Source organism: Electrona antarctica (genome assembly GCF_951216825.1).
Source record: "Electrona antarctica genome assembly, chromosome: 13".
Taxonomy (NCBI): Eukaryota; Metazoa; Chordata; class Actinopteri; order Myctophiformes; family Myctophidae; genus Electrona; species Electrona antarctica.
In genome coordinates this window covers 44,758,829-44,781,058 of record NC_136794.1, presented here as the reverse complement: position 1 = coordinate 44,781,058, position 22,230 = coordinate 44,758,829, and the positions used below count along the sequence as shown (strand labels likewise).

The 22,230-nt window shown below is 43.2% G+C and overlaps 1 protein-coding gene across 2 annotated transcripts in view; it reads left to right on the top strand.

Moving 5' to 3' along the window:
• LOC306935841 (limbic system-associated membrane protein-like) overlaps positions 1–22,230 on the top strand; it is a 669,232-nt gene that overhangs the window by 607,816 nt on the left and 39,186 nt on the right. For both annotated transcript variants that reach the window (XM_079519104.1, XM_079519103.1), the window contains one exon: positions 16,541–16,666. In XM_079519104.1, coding sequence (XP_079375230.1) covers positions 16,541–16,666 — 126 coding nt within the window. The remainder of the gene's footprint in view (positions 1–16,540; positions 16,667–22,230) is intronic.

Genomic DNA, 22,230 nt, shown 5'->3' with positions numbered 1-22,230 from the left:
CAGTAATAATCTCTCACAGTGGAAATAGTCTCAGAGATAAATATGTTTGCTTCAGACAACTGCTTCAGATATGAGAGAATAATTTGAACCCCACCACCTGCAGTCTCATCTCATTGATATGCGGTAGCTGGCTATAGGACTTGGTGCAGTCATGGTTCGTATATACACTACAGTTCCCCAAGACCGGTACAGTGAAGTTTAACCCATTTCGGCCTTACGTCGAAATCTAAAAAATGTCTTCTAAATTCTGACAGTTTTCTGAAATACCTCATGTTTCTGTATCAGTGGTGCTCAATATTTCATGTCAAGGACCCCAAAAATTATATGTAATTGGCCACCGACCCCCATCTGAAAATATGTTGTTGACCCCCCAGAAGCAAAGATTTGAGTTAAAAACGTTCGCTCTGAAAGAAAGAATATATTCAATTTGGGCCACATTTTCACGATTTTTCAAAAATAGCAGACCTACAAGCTCGTGGTGCGCCACTCGGTGGCGCGCTATGAGCCTGTAGATCTGCTATTTTTCAATAGCTAAAGCGTAACATAATGCTAACACCAAAAGGGGTTCCCGCCCAAAATGGGTTAACTTCACATTCGCTATGATCAATGACTTGCTTGGCTCTACAGCTGCAATAATCTACGATTTATGCCCTACCTGATGATTTCTAAACCTGGGTCTCCTGTACGGGAGCGGAACATTTCTCAACAAGACAGAATGCCCGGCTTGCGCCTTGAGCCTTGACCAGACAGTGGCCATGTGGTTAGAGTGTCCGCCCTGAAACTGGGAGGTCAGGGTTCGATCCCCGGCCGGGGTCATACCAAAGACTGTAAAAATGGGACCCAATGCCTCCCTGCTTGGCACTCAGCATCAAAGGGTTGGATTGGGGGTCAAATCTACTAATCAAATGATTCCCGAGCGCGGCACGGCTGCAGCTCACCGCTCCTTGGCTGCGGCTCACCGCTCCAAGAGATGGGTCAAATGCGGAGAACAAATTTCACTGCGGTAACGTGTGTGACAAATCGTATGACTTTGACTTTGACATTTGAGTTTCAGGACAGTACCACTTGTCAACGAGTAGGCCTATAGAGCGTCGCAGTCCCGCCCCTTACCATGGACCAGGAAATGATTCTCCGTTCATTTTCCTCATAGACATTTCAGAAAGTATTTATTTAAAGACGTTTACGCCGCGGACAAAGCCAACTCGAGTCATGACAAATCATGACAACAAACACAATTTAGAAAGAAGAAAAAAACGGCAGGTTACAACACTTTTTTTGTTGTTTTTCTTCTTTGTAATTATTTGTTTGGTCCAAAATATTGTTTTTGTTGTCATGAGTTGTCACGACTCGAGTTGGCTTTGTCCGCGGCGTAACCGTCTTTAAATAAATACTTTAAGAAATGTCTATGGGAATAATGCATTGGGATTCATTTCCTGGTCCATGGTAGGGGGCGGGACTGCGACGCTCTATAGGAGTCCTATACCCCGGTGGTTGTCCACCTTTTTACGCAGAAATCCCCCGAAATACTCACATTGGAAGTAGGAACCCCCCCCCCCCCCCCCACCCTGACAAGCACTTCATTCCATTTTAGTTTTACTCGGTTCCACAGATAAATATCTTTACCTCTTTCTTATATTTTTTGACAATGTTTGACCAGTTTTTATAGTAGCCTATAGGTCATTGATTATACTTTTCTGTGTCCATCCATCCATCCATCTTCAACCGCTTATCCGTAGTCGGGTCGCGGGGGCAACAGCTCCACCAGAGTGCTCCAGACTTCCCTCTCCAGAGCAACATTAGTGACTTCCTCCTGGGGGATCCCGAGACGTTCCAAGGCCAGTGAGTCGACGTGTTTCCTCCAACTGCGCCTTGGTCCGCCCCTTTTGGTGTTTTAACTAAGCATTATGTTATACTTTAGCTATTGAAAAATAGCAGATCTACAAGCTCATTGCACGCATGGTGCGCTAAGAGCTTGTAGATCTGCTATTTTTGAAAAATCGTAAAAATGCGGCACAAATCTTTGAATATATATTCTTTCAGAGCGGACGTATTTTTTTATTTTGACGTCAGGCATAAATGGGTTAATGTCGCTGTGCTGACGGCCGCCCTCGCTGTTCACAGAATTGTTTTGCGGTATTAATTATAATAGGCAACTGTACTGTAGCTGTAGGCGACTACATTGATCTCATCATGAACGACATGCCTCAGCACCAAACCTCCATTATGCCAAGTGCTAACTAACGCCAAATGTTCCCAGAGAAATTATTTTAATATTATTGACGACATCATCAAATTAATTATTAACCATTCATACTATAGACAACTTTAATACCTCTGACGAGGAAGGATATAATATGGTTGAAAATTGAAATAGCTACGTGTCCAGAACCAATTAATTCCCCAGGCAGGCATGATTCAGATATACAACAGTGATATGATAGTAATCCAAAGGACAGTCTTCCCTCCCCCCATTAACCCATTCAGGCCTGACGTCGAAATTTAAAAAAAAAAGTTTTCTAAATCATGACAATTTTCGGAAAGATTTGAGGCACATTTTAACGATTTTTCAAAAATAGCAGACCTACAAGTTCATAGCGCGCCACTCGGTGGCGCGCTATGAGCTTGTAGATCTGCTATTTTTCAATAGCTAAATTATAACAATGTTTAAAACACCAAAAGGGGTTCCCGCCCCAAAATGGGTTAATGGTTAATGTGGTTAAACGCTAACGTGACATGGATGCGTTCCAGGTCTCAATGGATTAATAAATGCAGCTCTGATACAAAAATATACTTTACCTCTGCAAAGGCAAGTGTGCAATTGTTCAATAGAAATGGCTTTATAGGCTAATATAATTGCCAAGTATAGCCTTGGTCCTGAGCTTGAACGTAAATCAATAAATGAACTAGAGTTGCGTTATGAGAGTAGCCTATACTTTATAACGTTCAGTCAGGGTAACGGGTACGGTCGCCCCTTTTCCATCTCGCCCCACTACTCTACCTAGCTGTAAATAACAGGTATGGTCGCCCCTTTTCCATCTCGCCCCACTACTCTACCTAGCTGTAAATAACAGGTACGGTCGCCCCTTTTCCATCTCGCCCCACTACTCTACCTAGCTGTAAATAACAGGTACAGTCGCCCCTTTTCCATCTCGCCCCACTACTACCTAGCTGTAAATAACAAACATAATTCATGTTGGTGATTATTTAAAAGGTATTATCATATTAATTTATCATTGTTAAGTTCACTCTGTATATCCACGGGCATAATAGCATGATGATGCCATTACAAAACATGGGCTACATGGAAGAAATGTGATTAATAAAACGAAATTAACTGCTAGAAGGTCCTAAATTAACTTAATTAAGCAGACATCTCTGTGGCATGATGTTGTTTCTAAATTTTAGAAAGAGTATAGAGTATAGAGATCGACTACTATACAATCAAATAAATCTGTATACAAGATCATTTCAGATTTCAGAGAGGGAGGGAAATACTAAATTAACTGTTAACTACATTTTAAAAAATCGCGGGGGCGAGTTGGTAAAGGGGAGAGTCGTTTGGTATTCTCAGTCAGTTGACATTGCGAGACACTCGCCTGTCAAAACAAGCTGATCTACCAGTTCATGCAGTGCGGTGCATCGCGGAGCAACCGCGTTCACCGCTGTAAGCTCGGACATCTGTGCATTTTGCAGGCTGTGATATGACGTATTTCACCCGAGGTAAGATATTTCCTGTTGCCTTATACGGTGTGAAATGGGCGTGGATGGGCGACACCATGGCGAATCGCTTGGGAAAAGAGGGCGAAAGTAGATACACCCGCGATCCGCACAAATGAAGCCATTGCGCCACCGTTGGTGAATGACACGTGTGATTAATCGCATGGATTGATACGCTCTCAATACGCCAGGGGTTCCCAAACTTTTTTGGACCAGGTACCCCTTTTGGGGTAGACATCTTTCCAGGTACCCCCTCATCTGAAGCGGCTGCAGAAACCTTTCAAGTGTCCTGAGTCTTTTTGTTGTTTCTGCAGCATGCGTCCTGCTGTTACTGTTGTGTTACTTATAGCATACTCTACCATACAAACTCATACATTTGCACACTCTTTGGGCCAGATTCACAATGCCGTTTACACTCATATTTTGAGCGTACGGACATTTACGACCATTTCCACGTTACGTGTGGAATTCATCATTTGAACTTGGTCGTAAAGTCCGCCTCATTTCCACGTCAGCTCTGAAGGACCAGTGATCAAGGCGTGCGTATATTTATTTAGAATGCTTTAGTCTTCATGCTGAATCAATTAATAGCCCCCAAACCTCAAATAAAATATAGGCTGTCCCCAACATTGGTCAGCACATGAAAAAATGATAGCCTGCCCTATATAGTCGAATATAGATCATGTATTGCGCAGTTTGCGCTTGTATATGCATATCTATATGCAATCTATGGTTCACAAACATGACGGTCTGACAGACAGACTAGCAGACTGACACTATAGGGCTAATTATAAAAAAAATGGAAGTCCACATTATTGAATGGCATCAGCGTGTTTGCAAGTCGGCCAGTCAAAGTTTTAAGCCAGCTGTACCTCTCCAGCGCTCTCATCCAAAGGTAGGATTATGCACGCGTTAACCCATTCTGGGCGGGAAGACCAGCTCTCATTGTGTCTGGTCTTCAAGATCCTAGATGCCTCTGTTCCTAAGTACCTGCTGGGCTACCTGCCCAGAGTGAGGGATGCTCACAGGTACTCAACCAGAGGAAGTCCATATGATCTAGTTCCCCCCAGTTTCAGGACACTCAAGGGAAAAAATGCTTTTTACTACGCAGCCACTACTCTGTGGAATGCACTCCCTCCAGCCCTGAAATCCCTAAATTCTATTGCAAGATTTAGGAAAGACCTGAAATCATGGCTCCATCTACACACTAACTGGTCATAGTTAGCTTCCGACCCTGGATAGCCCATCTCCCATGCTCTGGACTATTCTCTCAGGGTACCTCTTGTCCTATGTATATAGCTCCTAGCCTTATATATAAGGATTATTTATTATATGTTCCATGGTTGTTTTGTTTGTACAGTATGTTTGTGTATAGTTTCATGTTACAAAGTGGACCACAATGGAAACAAGCGAAGGCTTTTTTGTGTCTAAGTCCATTTGGCGTTTTTTTAAAATGATGTCATTTTCTGTAATTTTCTTAAACTGCCAATAAAGTATTCTATCTATCTATCTATAACCCCTTTTGGTGTTTTAACTAAGCATTATGTTATACTTTAGCTATTGAAAAATAGCAGATCTACAAGCTCGTAGCGCGCCACCGAGTGGCGCGCTACGAGCTTGTAGGTCTGCTATTTTTGAAAAATCGTAAAAATCAGGCATAAATGGGTTAATGTCGCTGCGCTGACGGCCGCCCTCGCTGTTCACAGAATTGTTTTGCGGTATTAATTATAATAGGCAGCTGTAGCTGTATAGGCGACTACATTGATCTCATCATGAACGACATGCCTCGATCAGCACCAAACCTCCATTATGCCAAGTGCAAACTAACGTCAAATGTCCCGCGAATTATTTTAATATTATTGACGACATCATCAAATTAATTATTAACCATTCATACTATAGACAACTTTAATACCTCTGTCGAGGAAGGATATAATATGGTTGAAAATTGAAATAGCTACGTGTCCAGAACCAATTAATTCCCCAGGCAGGCATGATTCAGATATACAACAGTGATATGATAGTAATCCAAAGGACAGTCTTCCCCCCCCCCCCCCTCCCCCCATTAATAAATGCAGCTCTGATAAAAAAATATATTTTACCTCTGCAAAGGCAAGTGTGCAATTGTTCAATAGAAATGGCTTTATAGGCTAATATAATTGCCAAGTATAGCCTTGGTCCTGAGCTTGAACGTAAATCAATAAATGAACTAGAGTTGCGTTATGAGAGTAGCCTATACTTTATAACGTTCAGTCAGGGTAACGGGTACGGTCGCCCCTTTTCCATCTCGCCCCACTACTCTACCTAGCTGTAAATAACAGGTATGGTCGCCCCTTTTCCATCTCGCCCCACTACTCTACCTAGCTGTAAATAACAGGTACGGTCGCCCCTTTTCCATCTCGCCCCACTACTCTACCTAGCTGTAAATAACAGGTACAGTCGCCCCTTTTCCATCTCGCCCCACTACTACCTAGCTGTAAATAACAAACATAATTCATGTTGGTGATTATTTAAAAGGTATTATCATATTAATTTATCATTGTTAAGTTCACTCTGTATATCCACGGGCATAATAGCATGATGATGCCATTACAAAACATGGGCTACATGGAAGAAATGTGATTAATAAAACGAAATTAACTGCTAGAAGGTCCTAAATTAACTTAATTAAGCAGACATCTCTGTGGCATGATGTTGTTTCTAAATTTTAGAAAGAGTATAGAGTATAGAGATCGACTACTATACAATCAAATAAATCTGTATACAAGATCATTTCAGATTTCAGAGAGGGAGGGAAATACTAAATTAACTGTTAACTACATTTTAAAAAATCGCGGGGGCGAGTTGGTAAAGGGGAGAGTCGTTTGGTATTCTCAGTCAGTTGACATTGCGAGACACTCGCCTGTCAAAACAAGCTGATCTACCAGTTCATGCAGTGCGGTGCATCGCGGAGCAACCGCGTTCACCGCTGTAAGCTCGGACATCTGTGCATTTTGCAGGCTGTGATATGACGTATTTCACCCGAGGTAAGATATTTCCTGTTGCCTTATACGGTGTGAAATGGGCGTGGATGGGCGACACCATGGCGAATCGCTTGGGAAAAGAGGGCGAAAGTAGATACACCCGCGATCCGCACAAATGAAGCCATTGCGCCACCGTTGGTGAATGACACGTGTGATTAATCGCATGGATTGATACGCTCTCAATACGCCAGGGGTTCCCAAACTTTTTTGGACCAGGTACCCCTTTTGGGGTAGACATCTTTCCAGGTACCCCCTCATCTGAAGCGGCTGCAGAAACCTTTCAAGTGTCCTGAGTCTTTTTGTTGTTTCTGCAGCATGCGTCCTGCTGTTACTGTTTGGGGTCACGACAGGTTGACTGAAGTTTTAGTAATCATGTCAGCTATTGGCCCGTTATTATTATTATTATTGCGCAACTTGGCAGAAATGACCACGTAGATAAACATAATTTTAATGTTTAATGTTTAATGTTTTTTTTTCTTCTTTTTTTTCTGGGAATTATTTCGGGTACCCCCTGGCTATGCGTTGCGTACCCCACTTTGGGAACCGCTGCATTACGCACTTCAGTTACACCTGGTCGTACATTTCCTTTGTGAATCTGGCCCTTTGAGTTATTAATGTAAACAAAATGGGCTAATGAATTGTGAGTGACAGTTTGGCTACACAAGGTGACAGAAATGCAGACTGTGAAGAGCTTTCCCCTGATGTCTGCAGAACTGTGATATAAGATGCATGGGAGCATCGGGAGTTGAATGAGAAATGAATAGTACGGTACAAGGCAAGAAAGAAAGCAAGCAAGAAAGAAAGAAAGAAAGAAATACTGCATGCTGCTATAGAAATATTTGCAGATCTTGGTTCCAAACTATCATAAATTGATGGGTTCAACATTTTCAGACCCCCTGCACCCCCTTTCTGGTGGTTCATCTATTTTGAGACCTCCCAGAACAGTAAACCCAGTTAACACCTTGAGGGCCCGGGCCTATTTAATCCATTAATAAAATGTGCCCATCATTTATAGCGCCCGGACCACTTTTACCGGCGGACCGGAAGTTGTTGTGAATGTCTGTGTAGCAGCTAGCTAACAATAGCCACACCACTCTAGAGTCGATCGACAACAATGGGAGGTCAGAATAAATCTATCGCGACTAGCGACTGGACCGCAGAGCGCCGTCTAACACAGGATCTTTTTTCATAATTAGACGGGATGATTTAGATCGCGAGTTATGAACGTTTTAAGATTTTCGTTTTCGTCCGCTAAACAGGCAGGGAACATTTTCGATGACGTGTCACTGTTGTGCAACACCGAGGATTGGGCAACAAGCGCTCCTAGGCTGTGGAGCGATGCGATCGGTTTTGATATCATTAATCTCCGTCCTGATAATCAATCTCCGTCTCGGGCAACTGACCGTGCACTTGAACTTGCAAAATCCTTATGTCCTTTCAGACATCCTGAAAAGAAAAAAACACTTTCAATGTGATAAACCAGGGGTGGGCAACTTTGACGATGGCGAGGGCCAATATATTTCCACACTCACTCCAGAGGGCCACAGTGCATATTACTGTCGCCCTCTGGCGGCGCGTTTTGCGACGCGTTTTGAGCTTGTAGATCGGCTATTTTTGCTATATTTGAATTGAAAACCTGAATATTTTTTGCTATTTTTGAATTGGAATCCTGAAAAGTAACCTTTTTTATTGAATTTCAAATGCATTTAGTTATAGTTATGTTAACTTTATGAACTGTTAACATAACTACATTGGACACAAAAATACTTTTTAATACTAGTCATTAAGTACTAGTCATTTTATACAAGTCACAAAGTAATTAAAGCGGGTCATGCTTGGAATTGTAACAGCTGAAAACAATACTGTATCAGTATTCTGATATTAACATGAGGGCCACATTAAGTGAAGGTGGGGGCTGCATGTGGCCCCCGGGCCGCCAGTTGCCCACCCCTGTGATAAACAGTGGTGGCTGGCCGATAGAGGATGTCCCACCATTCCCATATATACTAGGGGTGTGCTGAAATATCGATATGGCGATATATATCGATACGTCCTCCCACGATAAATAATCAATAGAAATTTGAAATGTTGTTCATAATGAAGTGATGAACAACATGTTTAGAAAAGGAGGAAATGACAGCTAAAATAAAGCAAATCCCACTCAGATTCCACAGCAACCAGAAGTACTGAATTACTGGATGGTGATTTGTCTCCAAACAGCTTTGTGGGAATACAAAATGCTGCATTTTTTCAGTTCCAAGTATTTTGTAGTTGCAGATATCGTGATATATCGTTGATGAAATTTCATACAATATATCGATATATCGCAAATATCGCAATATATCGAATATCGTGATATTATCGTTATCGAGGGCCTAATATCGCGATATATATCGTATCGTGAGGAACCCATATCGTCCCACCCCTAATATATACCCCAAACCATCATTATATATCATATATACCCCAAACCATCATTATATATCATATATACCCCAAACCATCATTATATATCATATATACCCCAAACCATCATTGAATAAGAATTAAACATTAAGTCACTTAACCCATTTAGACCTGAGAAATGTCTTCTAAATACTGACAGTTTTCAAGGACCCTAAAAATTATATGTAATTGGCCAGAATCGCCAGAAGCAAAGATTTGAGTTAAAGACGTTCACTCTCTTGATTCATCTTTATGTGAAAACATAAAAATTCAATAGAAAATGTTATTTAAAAACAAATAATAACGTTCGCTCTGAAAGAATATATATTCAAAGATCTGCGCCACATTTTCACGATTTTTCAAAAATAGCAGATCTACAAGCTCATAGCACCGCGCTATGAGCTTGTAGATCTGCTATTTTTCAATAGCTAAAGTATAACATATTGCTTAAAACACCAAAATGAGTCTGTCTGGACCTTTATAGATCTTTAACTCTTGAGAGTGTAAAATGAAACCAAATGGACCCTTACGGGTCCATATGGTTTCATTGTATGCGCTCAAGAAAGAGTTTGATTATTGTTAAACATCCGCATTACGTAATTTACAAGAAGTCTACACAATTGTGACCACACGCGATATAGGGACTGCCATCGCGGGGGTGGCAATTGTTGAGGACAGCTGAAAAACTATTTTCTTTGTCCTTTTTTATTTTTCTGTCTAAAATAATCTGAAGCTATATTATAATTCATGTCATGTTAGAGCAGGTCTGTAATAAATGTCAGAGCTGATATCGACATATAAATATGAAATAAATGCTTAAACATGTCACTATGTCTAATGTTATAATTAAATTCAAAATTCAAAAAAATCCAATGGCAGTCCTTCGATCAAATCTAGTCACAATTAGATAATGTAGAAGAATTGTATTTTTGGTTTTTAAATCACATTTGCCTCTTATCTCTCCTAGTGGTATCGAAAACCACTGAGCTACAACATCCTACAAGAATACGTACCGCACTAGAAGGTTCCTCAGGTTTCTTTTGTTATGTTTGTCTGCATTATGTTTTTATTTCCCCATAATTCATCATATTACATAGTCATTGATCTCTCTCCTGTCTACATATACAATGTCTCATACTTCATGGCCCACCTACGGTTTTTGAGGGTGATGTATAGACCCCGTCATCCTCACTGATTGATTACAACTGAATGGCTGAATTGCTTTAACCCATTTAAACCTGAGGACGACTCTATACAGATGCATGCCTTCTAAATCCTGACAGTTTTCTGATGAACCTCATGTTTCTATGTCAGTGGTTCTAATACTATTTCATGTCAAGGAGCCCCAAAAATGTATGTAATTGGCGGCCGACCCCCATCTGAAAATAATGTTGTTCCAGGAATCCGCCAGAAGCAAAGATTTGAGTTAAGAACGTTCCCTGTGAAAGCATTATATTCAAAGATTTGTGCCACATTTTCACGATTAAAAAAAAATAAAAATAGCAGACCTACAAGCTCGTAGCGCGGCACTCGGTGCCGTGCTATGAGCTTGTAGATCTGCTATTTTTCAATAGCTAAAGTATAATAATGTTTTAATAATGCTTAAAACACCAAAAGGGGATCCCGTTCAGAATGGGTTAAAACAGAACGCGTCTACATTTCTTAATCCAACTGAGCTGAGCTTTGCAGGAGAAGGGTTCTGTGTGTGTGTGTGTGTGTGCGTGCGTGCTTGTGGAGTACATTCACGTATAAGTACTCTACTTCTTTTACTATATTAACTTGCTAATTTGGGATCTGAAGCCAAAACGAGGCACAATTATTTTCCAAAGAAGCTGCATTGACCTTTTGATACCAGCTTGCTTTATCGAGCTGGTCAGGGAAGACCCCATGGGATGTGGCCGTGTTCCTTCAAAGTGCAGGTGTGCTCTGCATTTTGAAGGAAAACGGCTTTAACCCATTTAGGCCTGAAAAAATAATGTCTTCTAAATCCTGACAGTTTTCTGAAATACCTATGTTTCTAGGCCTATATCACTCAATATTTCATGTCAAGGACCCCAAAAATGATCTGTAATTGGCCTCTGAAAATATGTTGTTCCAGGTACCCTCCAGAAGCAAAGATTTGAGTTAAAAACGTTCGTTCTGAAAAAATATTTTCCAAATTTGAGGCACATTTTCACGATTTTTCAAAAATAGCAGACCTACAAGCTTGTAGCGCGCCACTCGGTGGCGCGCTATGAGCTTGTAGATCTGCTATTTTTCAATAGCTAAATTATAACACCAATTAAAACACCAAAAGGGGTTCCCGCCCAAAATGGGTTTTAAACAGCTAAAAAGACTAAGGGCTATATCTTGCGCCACCCCTTAATCCTTATCTCTAAACGTATTTGCCATTTTTGTACTATTAAAAAAAAACAAAAGTATAGCCTACTACAAGCTCACAACGTGTCGATGTAGATCGGCTAGTTGAACTATTTTAAAATGTTTTTCAAAATAGTAAACAATGGCAAATAAGTGTAGGCATAAGGGATAAGGGTGGTGCAAGATGGGGCCCTAGGTGGCCAAAGAAATCCATCCATCCATCCATCTTCAACCGCTTATCCGTGGGGGCAACAGCACTCCAGACTTCCCTCTCCAGAGCAATATTTAGTAACTTCCTCCTGGGGGATCCCGAAGGCGTTCCAAGGCAAGTGAGTCGATGTGATTCCTCCAACAACGCATCGGTCTGCCCCGGGGTCTCCTCCCAGTGGGACGTGCCTCGAGGACCGCCCTAGGGAGATGCCCGAGAAGCATCCTATAACCAGATGCACGAACCACCTACGCTGGCTCCTTTCTAGGCGAAGAAGTAGCAACTGTACTCTGAGTCTCGTGACTGAACTTCCTGAACCTATCTCTAAGGGAGATGCCAGCCACCCGGAAAAATGCCAATGGAATGGCCAAAGAAATGTACTACGAATGGCTAAAGAAAAGTACTAGAGATTTTGAAACATACAAAATCATTAATAACAATGCAATTTGCTATGCCTCTAAAATAGTGTTCAAAGGAGGAGTTGGATATGCTTTTTTAATACAACAGTTTTTATTGTTAGCTTGCCGCAAGCTGCTATAAATTATGACTGAGTCATCTTTTTCTTGTTTCTACTGTAGAGTCCCAGCTAGTTCAGTTTTGTGTTTAACATTGTTTTTTTTATGTACTACCAACATGCATAGGAAAAGTGAAGGGAACCCGCACACTCATATGCTCCAAAAGGTATATTTTATTGATGACGTTTCGAGCCAAGGCTCTTCATCTGGTCTTGGCTCGAAACGTCGTCAATAAAATATACCTTTTGGAGCACATGAGCGGGTTCCCTTCTCTTTTCCTATTTCACTTTTTGAACCCAGCACCTCCACGAAGTGATGTGCGTATTTTACTATAGTTTCTACCAACATGCATAGCCTACACTTTACAATCGCAACTGTTCATTGAACTCTGACAGTGTAAAAATGGAACTGTTAGGTACATTTTGTTACATTCTCAGGGGTGGCTTTACAACAGGACTTGGTGGCTTTACAACAGGACTTGGTGGCTTTACAACAGGACTTGGTGGCTTTACAACAGGACTTGGTGGCTTTACAACAGGACTTGGTGGCTTTACAACAGGACATGGTGGCTTTACAACAGGACTTGGTGGCTTTACAACAGGACTTGGTGGCTTTACAACAGGACTTGGTGGCTTTACAACAGGACTTGGTGGCTTTACAACAGGACTTGGCGGCTTTACAACAGGACTTGGTGGCTTTACAACAGGACTTGGTTTACAACAGGACGTGGTGGCTTTACAACAGGACTTGGTGGCTTTACAACAGGACTTGGTGGCTTTACAACAGGACTTGGCGGCTTTACAACAGGACTTGGTGGCTTTACAACAGGACTTGGTGGCTTTACAACAGGACTTGGTGACTTTACAACAGGACTTGGTGGCTTTACAACAGGACTTGGTGGCTTTACAACAGGACTTGGTGGCTTTACAACAGGACTTGGTGGCTTTACAACAGGACTTGGTGGCTTTACAACAGGACTTGGTGGCTTTACAACAGGACTTGGCGGCTTTACAACAGGACTTGGCGGCTTTACAACAGGACTTGGCGGCTTTACAACAGGACTTGGTGGCTTTACAACAGGACTTGGTGGCTTTACAACAGGACTTGGAGGCTTTACAACAAGACTTGGTGGCTTTACAACAGGACTTGGTGGCTTTACAACAGGACTTGGTGGCTTTACAACAGGACTTGGTGGCTTTACAACAGGACTTGGTGGCTTTACAACAGGACTTGGTGGCTTTACAACAGGACTTGGCGGCTTTACAACAGGACTTGGCGGCTTTACAACAGGACTTGGCGGCTTTACAACAGGACTTGGTGGCTTTACAACAGGACTTGGCGGCTTTACAACAGGACTTGGCGGATTTACAACAGGACTTGGCGGCTTTACAACAGGACTTGGCGGCTTTACAACAGGACTTGGCGGCTTTACAACAGGACTTGGTGGCTTTACAACAGGACTTGGTGGCTTTACAACAGGACTTGGTGGCTTTACAACAGGACTTGGTGGCTTTACAACAGGACTTGGTGGCTTTTGCAGCTACAATGAACACAAAATAACTGAAATGGACCTACTGTAACTGCACTGCCAAGACGATACCACCTGACTGCTCCAGTGCTACAGTATTTGTAGCTAATATACACACAGTTAGAGTGAAAATGATTAGCGTCTTCTTCAGAGAGTTGGTAGGAACTGAAGCTCATTTATAAGAGGTATCTAATCACGCACAGACTTTAAAACTGATCATGACAGCTGTGGTTGTAGCCAGGAGAAAGCATCGTCCCGACGTCATCCGTGTGTGTGTGTGTGTGTGTGTGTGTGTGTGTGTGTGTGTGTGTGTGTGTGTGTGTGTGTGTGTGTGTGTGTGTGTGTGTGTGTGTGTGTGTGTGTGTGTGTGTGTGTGTGTGTGTGTGTGTGTGTCAGTTACCTTATTTACCTTATTGTGGACTATGTGGTGAAGACCCTGACCCTCCATGAATTCAGAAGGCTTTATTCCTGGGAATCTGGGATATGTCATTTTTTGAGTGAACTAGGCCTAGAGGATACTCCTTTAACTAATGTCCATAGTAGGGATGCAATGAATATTCAGACACTGAAACTAGTGAAGTGAACCAGGTACTCAGCAATAATGTACAGTAATAATAATCCACATTAATGAAAAACTGCGGTAAAACAATAATCCACGGACACGATTATTTTGCATGTTATAAACAATAAAATCCACGTAGGTATCGTTGTAGAAACACGATAGTAGCTTGATAATCTATAACACAAGGCGCCGCCATCAGGCAGTGCTCATTGCAGTCTCTCAGACCAGATCTGTTTAGAGCGACAGAGTGCAGACAACCGCACAGTGGTCACATGACCCATGCAGTGGTCACATGACCCATGCAGTGGTCACATGACCCATGCAGCCCCAAGAATGAACAGTGAACGGAGTTGTCACAACTCTTTCATCTAAACGGCGCTGCCTCAGACGGCATGGGCGTGCACAGATAGACACTAGGTGGTGCTAGAGCACCATATGCCCTTTTGAACTCTGGACAGCAATGTGCTGTTTTGAAAGTTAGATTTACTAATACATTATTTATGCCCCCTGTTATGTAACCAGATTTGAATTGTATTTGTTTGCATTACCTTGGACACCCCCTGGTGGCTGTTCTGTATTTTTCTTTATTTACACTCGTGCATTTTATTTTGATAGAACAGGAAGTGCTACTCAGTTCTATTGTTGATAAGCTCACAAGCAGGAAGTGCTTCTCTTGTTCATCTCCAGATCTTGCCTGAGGCAGCTGCATGTTGCTGCTGTGCTCCTCATGCTATCCTTCATGGTTTTACACATGGCTTCATGGTTTTACACATGGCTTCATGGTTTTACACATGGTATATCGTCTGTAAGTTGTATTTTAGCATAGACGTGTGCATTTGTTTGATAGGTAATATGTGCGTCATTCTTGTGTGAAATGTAGGCCTACTATGTTTGGTTAATATGCTAACTGCTATGCCGTCATGCAGGGCTGGACTGGGACAAAAAAATCGACCTGGTCATTTTCGCGTGAATTTGGCCCAGACCGGCCCACCACAACCAGCACGCAGATAGCAGAAACTCTACCGCCCGCTCCATTTGTGGCAGCGGTGGCCGAACGGATTGCGGAGCCAGTTCGAATCAGCGGTCCGACACGTTAAAATTACCACCGCTGAAGTGCCCTTGAACAAGGCATTGAACCACTACGATGAAATGTTCTATGAGCAGGGCCTGGCTGGAAACAAGTTCTTGAGCTTAGCCCAGATACCCTGGGTAAATATAGTAATCATTTCATTTCATTTTCATTTCCATCGAGGCACACACAAAGCCCTAATACCACCACTTTTACAGAACAACATAAATGATACAAACCAACAGACAACTACAACAACCCTTTGTATAGGGTTTATTTGTCCCTCACTGATACAGGTACAGTGAAATTATCATGATGGCACTGGCAGAATGGCAGCACGCCCAGACCTTTCCTGGTGGCCTGCCGCCTATTGGCCTGCCTGCCTGCCTGCAGTCATGCCTACAGAGCATGCTAAGTTGTAGACTTAAATTCACTGTACAGCTACTGTAATTAGGCCTCTTTTGTGATGCAATGCATAGTATAATTTCCATTTTTTTTAATAATGTTGAATATTATTCTCATTTGTTTGTGTTCCAGTCATTTTGTCATTGCAGTTTCACACTTTCTCCTGAGTAAAGCTACTAAATACAACTCACTGGCCTGTTCTTTGGAGCTTGATTAGGAGTGTGTTTAGCTGTCTGTCTAGCTGAATATAATTATGTCCATGGGGACAACGTTTGTGAGGACAGAACACCCCCAAATATATAACTTTCACACACTATTATAGGCAGCCAGCGGTTCCACGCGCCGCACAAGCTGCCCTTTTTTCACTTGAGCACCTGCCCCACAAAATGTCTGTGCACGCCACTGTCAGACAGTCTCAGACCAAAGATTATTAATGTATTGCCGTGACATGAGCAGGTATGCTGCGTGTAGATCATCTGTTGGGCACTAGCCCCTCCTATATACAGCTTTTTGCTATAGCTCGTGTCACATTTGCCATTGACAATGAAAGGAGAATTTACATCATATGTGTCTGAGCAAATCGACATGTTGCATCACGATGATGTATGATGATAAGAGCGCCCCTCACTTCACACGGGTGTGATTTTTGTATTGATTGATCTCTTCTTCTTCTTCTTCTTCTTCTACATCTACTGCTCCTCCTTCTGTAGTTCCAGCCAACATCTACAAAGTGTCAGAAGACATCAATGTGAACGAGGGCAGTAATGTGACGCTCAGCTGTCTGGCCAGTGGTAGACCAGATCCTACCATCACCTGGAGACTACTCAACCCCTCAGGTAAGACCAGACCAGATCCTACCATCACCTGGAGACTACTCAACCCCTCAGGTAAGACCAGACCAGATCCTACCATCACCTGGAGACTACTCAACCCCTCAGGTAAGAACCAGACCAGATCCTACCATCACCTGGAGACTACTCAACCCCTCAGGTAAGACCAGACCAGATCCTACCATCACCTGGAGACTACTCAACCCCTCAGGTAAGACCAGACCAGATCCTACCATCACCTGGAGACTACTCAACCCCTCAGGTAAGACCAGACCAGATCCTACCATCACCTGGAGACTACTCAACCCCTCAGGTAAGAACCAGACCAGATCCTACCATCACCTGGAGACTACTCAACCCCTCAGGTAAGACCAGACCAGATCCTACCATCACCTGGAGACTACTCAACCCCTCAGGTAAGACCAGACCAGATCCTACCATCACCTGGAGACTACTCAACCCCTCAGGTAAGACCAGACCAGATCCTACCATCACCTGGAGACTACTCAACCCCTCAGGTAAGACCAGACCAGATCCTACCATCACCTGGAGACTACTCAACCCCTCAGGTAAGACCAGACCAGATCCTACCATCACCTGGAGACTACTCAACCCCTCAGGTAAGACCAGACCAGATCCTACCATCACCTGGAGACTACTCAACCCCTCAGGTAAGACCAGACCAGATCCTACCATCACCTGGAGACTACTCAACCCCTCAGGTAAGACCAGACCAGATCCTACCATCACCTGGAGACTACTCAACCCCTCAGGTAAGACCAGACCAGATCCTACCATCACCTGGAGACTACTCAACCCCTCAGGTAAGACCAGACCAGATCCTACCATCACCTGGAGACTACTCAACCCCTCAGGTAAGACCAGACCAGATCCTACCATCACCTGGAGACTACTCAACCCCTCAGGTAAGACCAGACCAGATCCTACCATCACCTGGAGACTACTCAACCCCTCAGGTAAGACCAGACCAGATCCTACCATCACCTGGAGACTACTCAACCCCTCAGGTAAGACCAGACCAGATCCTACCATCACCTGGAGACTACTCAACCCCTCAGGTAAGAACCAGCATACCTACATGTACCTTAGGCCTAAACCACCTGTCCTACACAGGGCGCGGGCACATATATATGCGCCAAGAAGCGGCAAGAAGACGCCTGTAGTCCGGGTGTCTCTTCCTGGTTTTTAAACAGCATGGTGGATGGTCATTTGCAGCGTCAGCAAAGCGTTTATGTGTTTTTGCCGGCCTGTCTGTCTGTCTGTCTGTCTGTCTGTCTGTCTGGAAACCTATGTGTCTATGTCAGTGGTGCTCAACGTTTTTCATGTCAAGGACCCCCATAATTAGTTGTATTTGGCCGTGGACCCCCATCTGAAAAGTGTGTGTGTGTGTGTGTGTGTGTGTGTGTGTGTGTGTGTGTGTGTGTGTGTGTGTGTGTGTGTGTGTGTGTGTGTGTGTGTGTGTGTGTGTGTGTGTGTGTGTGTGTGTGTGTGTGTGTGTGTGTGTGCTAGGGTGCATGCGCGTGGGTTAATTTCGAACCGTCACAGGGTCGTTAGAACAAGACATCTGTTCAAGTTCGTTGGCTCGGAGCGTTGCCAAAGCGCACTCTGTTGTCCATTATGAATATTGAAGCTGTAACCTCTTTATAAGTAGCTGCTTGGCAGCTACATGCTTTTAGAGGGTGACGATTAGTGACCTTGACATGTCTCCTGTACGCAGCGTCCAGACACTAGCCTGCATGGACTCTCTCCTTCCCTACTGCCTTGTCACCTTTTACGCTATCTCTGTCTCCTTTCCTTCCATAACTGTGTCTCCTTGTGCACTTATCTTTATCTCCTTCCCTACGACCATGTCACCTTGTACGGGGTGCATACTTAGTTTAGACTAGTCATTGGTTAGACATGCGTTATGGTTAGGTTTAGGTGTGCTGCCCCGTGGGAGGTTTTAGGGTGAGGGTTTGTAGTTAACCAATGACTAGTCTAAACCAAAAACTGTCTAAACTAAGTACTGCACCCACCTTGTACACTATCTATAAGGGCTCTAGTTTCGTCCATGCTAACATTTTGAATAGTTAAAATAGCCAATCTACAAGCTCACAACGTGTCGATGTAGATTGGCTATTTTAACACATTTTGAGCCATAATTGTATATACGGTTTACACTTTTGTGCCAATGTCGTAAACATACGTTTTACGGCGTGCGTTTACGGCAGGCCTCTTGGATACAGCGTGTATCACCTGAAACGGCATCCATCTTGGAACGGACGAGAGAGAACAAAAACAGTTGCATAACGATCATCCGCGCTCCATAGAGTCCCGTAATGATCTTTAGCGAAGTTTAGCTCAGAATTGAAGCTCAGATTTTGGTGGTATGATCTTAGGATGTCAATAAAAACCTTGCGCGTTGCTCCGGTTAGCAGGTTAGCGTCCTCCATGCTAGTTCCATGCTAGATCGACCCCGCTGTATAACATCGACCATTACTTCCGGTTCAACAGCCGCGTCACGGGGTCCTGAATTTGTAGTTTTTTTGTAGTTTTCGCATGGCAAGTTTTACAGAGGTGCCCAAGAACATGCCGGCAGGGAATGTGTTTAACTATTCAAAAATGTTTTTCAAAATAGTAAAAAAAAAAAAAAAGGCAAAGTAGTTTAGGGATAAGTGGTTTAGCATGGACGAAAATAGAGCCCCTAGCTGTCCTGCACACTAAACTCCTCAATGAGACTAAAATTAACTAAAATTATCACTGAGGATTTTACGGTGCAGCCTTGACTCTCTCACTCTCTTTGTCTCTCTCTCTGTCGGAGAGACGGAGGGAGGCCATATTTAAAACGCGCACGCACGCACGCACACACACACGCGCGAGCACACACACACACACACACACACACACACACACACACTCACACTCACACTCACACACAGTGCATGTCAAGCTGTCAGTGACAGACAGTGGCTGAGCTTGCTGATTGCAAGCAGTGAAGTATATGGTGCTGACAGGTGCTGCGTGGTGTGCGTGTGAGTGTGCGTGGTGTGCGTGCATGGCGTGGCGTGGTGTGTGCCGTTTCTTCGGCTCAAGGACTGGCACATATGCGTCCCTGTGAGGTTTCAGTGCTGGCAGCAGCTAATGGAGCGGAAAAGAAACGCACGGCGAAACGCAAAGGGAACTCTCCCGCTGCCCCTTTGGTGAACAACCAAGGGTTCACTCCACTGACATGTTGTTGTACTGCTGAACAACCAAGGATTCACTCCACTGACATGTTGTTGTACTGCTGAACAACCAAGGATTCACTCCACTGACATGTTGTTGTACTGCTGAACAACCAAGGGTTCACTCCACTGACATGTTGTTATACTGCTGAACACAAAGGGAACTCTCCCACTGCCCCTTTGGTGAACAACCAAGGATTCACTCCACTGACATGTTGTTGTACTGCTGAACACAAAAGGGTTTAATTAGACCGCTGGTGGTTTTCAACCATTTTGATACCAGGGCCCAGGGACGGATTAACCCCTACGAGGGCCCCTGGGCCGGTAATATTTGCAGGGCCCCCATAGCGCACGTGCGCGTGACATCGTGTTTTTCCGTGTTTTTATCATCTTTTTAACCTAAGTTTAACAAAATTAACAGCCAATGAAGGGCCTTTTCAGGGCGTCAAACCTAGTACCTCACGGTCCAATTTCCCCGAAGGGCCCCTGGGCCACGGCCCCACTGGCCCAATGGGTCATTTGTCCCTGCCAGGGCCCACTATTTATTCTGCATGACTTCCATTTGATGAGGTTTAGTCTCTCAGACCCAAAACTAATGTTTTGTGTTTGTCCACAATTCCATGCTGTATCGATGGCAAACGTTGATCAAAATAGCAATTCTTCTACATTCTCTATAGTTGTGTAGACTTCTTGTAAATTAAGTCATTCAGATGTTTAACAATAATTTAACTCTTGAGGGCGTAAAGTAAAACCAAATGGACCCGTCCCGTACGGGTCCATTTGGTTTTACTTATACTCCCTCAAGAGTTAACCTTTCGTCACCAGGCTTTCCACCTCGGAGGAAAGCCTGGTCTGTGTTACAAAATTGTGAACCGGTCTGGAACGGATGATATCGCTATGTCATGTTGTAGTCATTGTTTTGTAGTCATCAGGATGATATCGCTATGTCATGTTGTAGTCATTGTTTTGTAGTCATCAGGCAGGAAGAATCATCCGGAACTTCCTTTTCCCTCAAACCGGAAAGATAACAATAAAAGCTCTCGTAGCCTGCAGCTTTTATTGAGAAAAATCGGTTTGAGGGGAAAGGAAGTTCCGGATGACTGATGATGACTACAAAACAATACTACAACATGTCGTAGCGATATCATCCGCTCCCGACCAGATCAAAAACCCAAAAAGGAATGCTGCCCAGGCTACTCAAGAATTAAAGATCTATAAGGGTCCATTTGGTTACCAACTCTCCATCATTTAGCTGGGGGTCACCTGGAACCCCAGCAAGGACCACTGATTTAGACCAGTGGTATAGTACAAAACCTTAGCGGTATACGTAGTATACTCATCAGAAATTTACTTTAGTGGGTACTTTAGTGCAGTATTCATTAGCAGGGTAATTGGAGGCCAATGTATGACCTCATATTGATAACATAGGGGATCTCCATATATGGGGATTTGCGGATTTATAGATACTTTTGGTGATCCGCGATCATCCGACCAACTTCGCAGCGGGCTCGGCACTGCCTCCGATCCTCAGCGACCGATCGAGTTTGGAACCGATGGATCAATCGGTTCTCAAGACATGTAGATATGCAGATAGTACTCACACATGCAAAGATTGCAGATGTTTTAGTCATAGGACCAGTATGCTGTCTTCATTTGGAGAGAGATTTAAAAAGATTTATGATGAGATTATTATACCCCCAAAAACCTCAGAATTCCTCTTCAGGTATTTCCCGAAACAACTCGAGTCGAGTGGTGAAACAAAGAGTCTTTGGTGTCATGAGCTTACAAGCTGATCCTGACACTGTGTTTGAGAGATGGAGACGATGAAGGCACATTTCTGCCGGGAGGTACACGTTTAATATCCTGAGAGAAATGTCTAAGGTCTCTGTGAGCTAGATTACATTTGACTGATTCCAGTTACAAAATAAGCATAATTATACTACTGAGATGGAGACATTTTAAGAGCAATATCCCTTTCAAGGAGTAATTCTCCCCAGAAACTACTTATTTTCTATCATACACACGCCACCATGCCTTGACTTCATGGAGATTCTTTTTGTTTTTGTCGCATTCCTGAGTCAATGATTTGATGAGCGGGTGTACTCTCCGTTTAATTATTTAATTAAAAACAAATATGAATTGAGTGGCAAAACCATATCTATAAAATAAATTGTTTATAGGGTCAATATATAAGTAAATTAATATACAATAACTCTTCCACAGTATAGTAGCTTTTTCATATTTTCTGTTTTTGCATACTTTCCTAGATAATGCCTAATTTGCGTATTTAAATGTACAATTTCAGAAAAGCAATCAACTGGGGAAGTTTCATGGTGATAACTACAT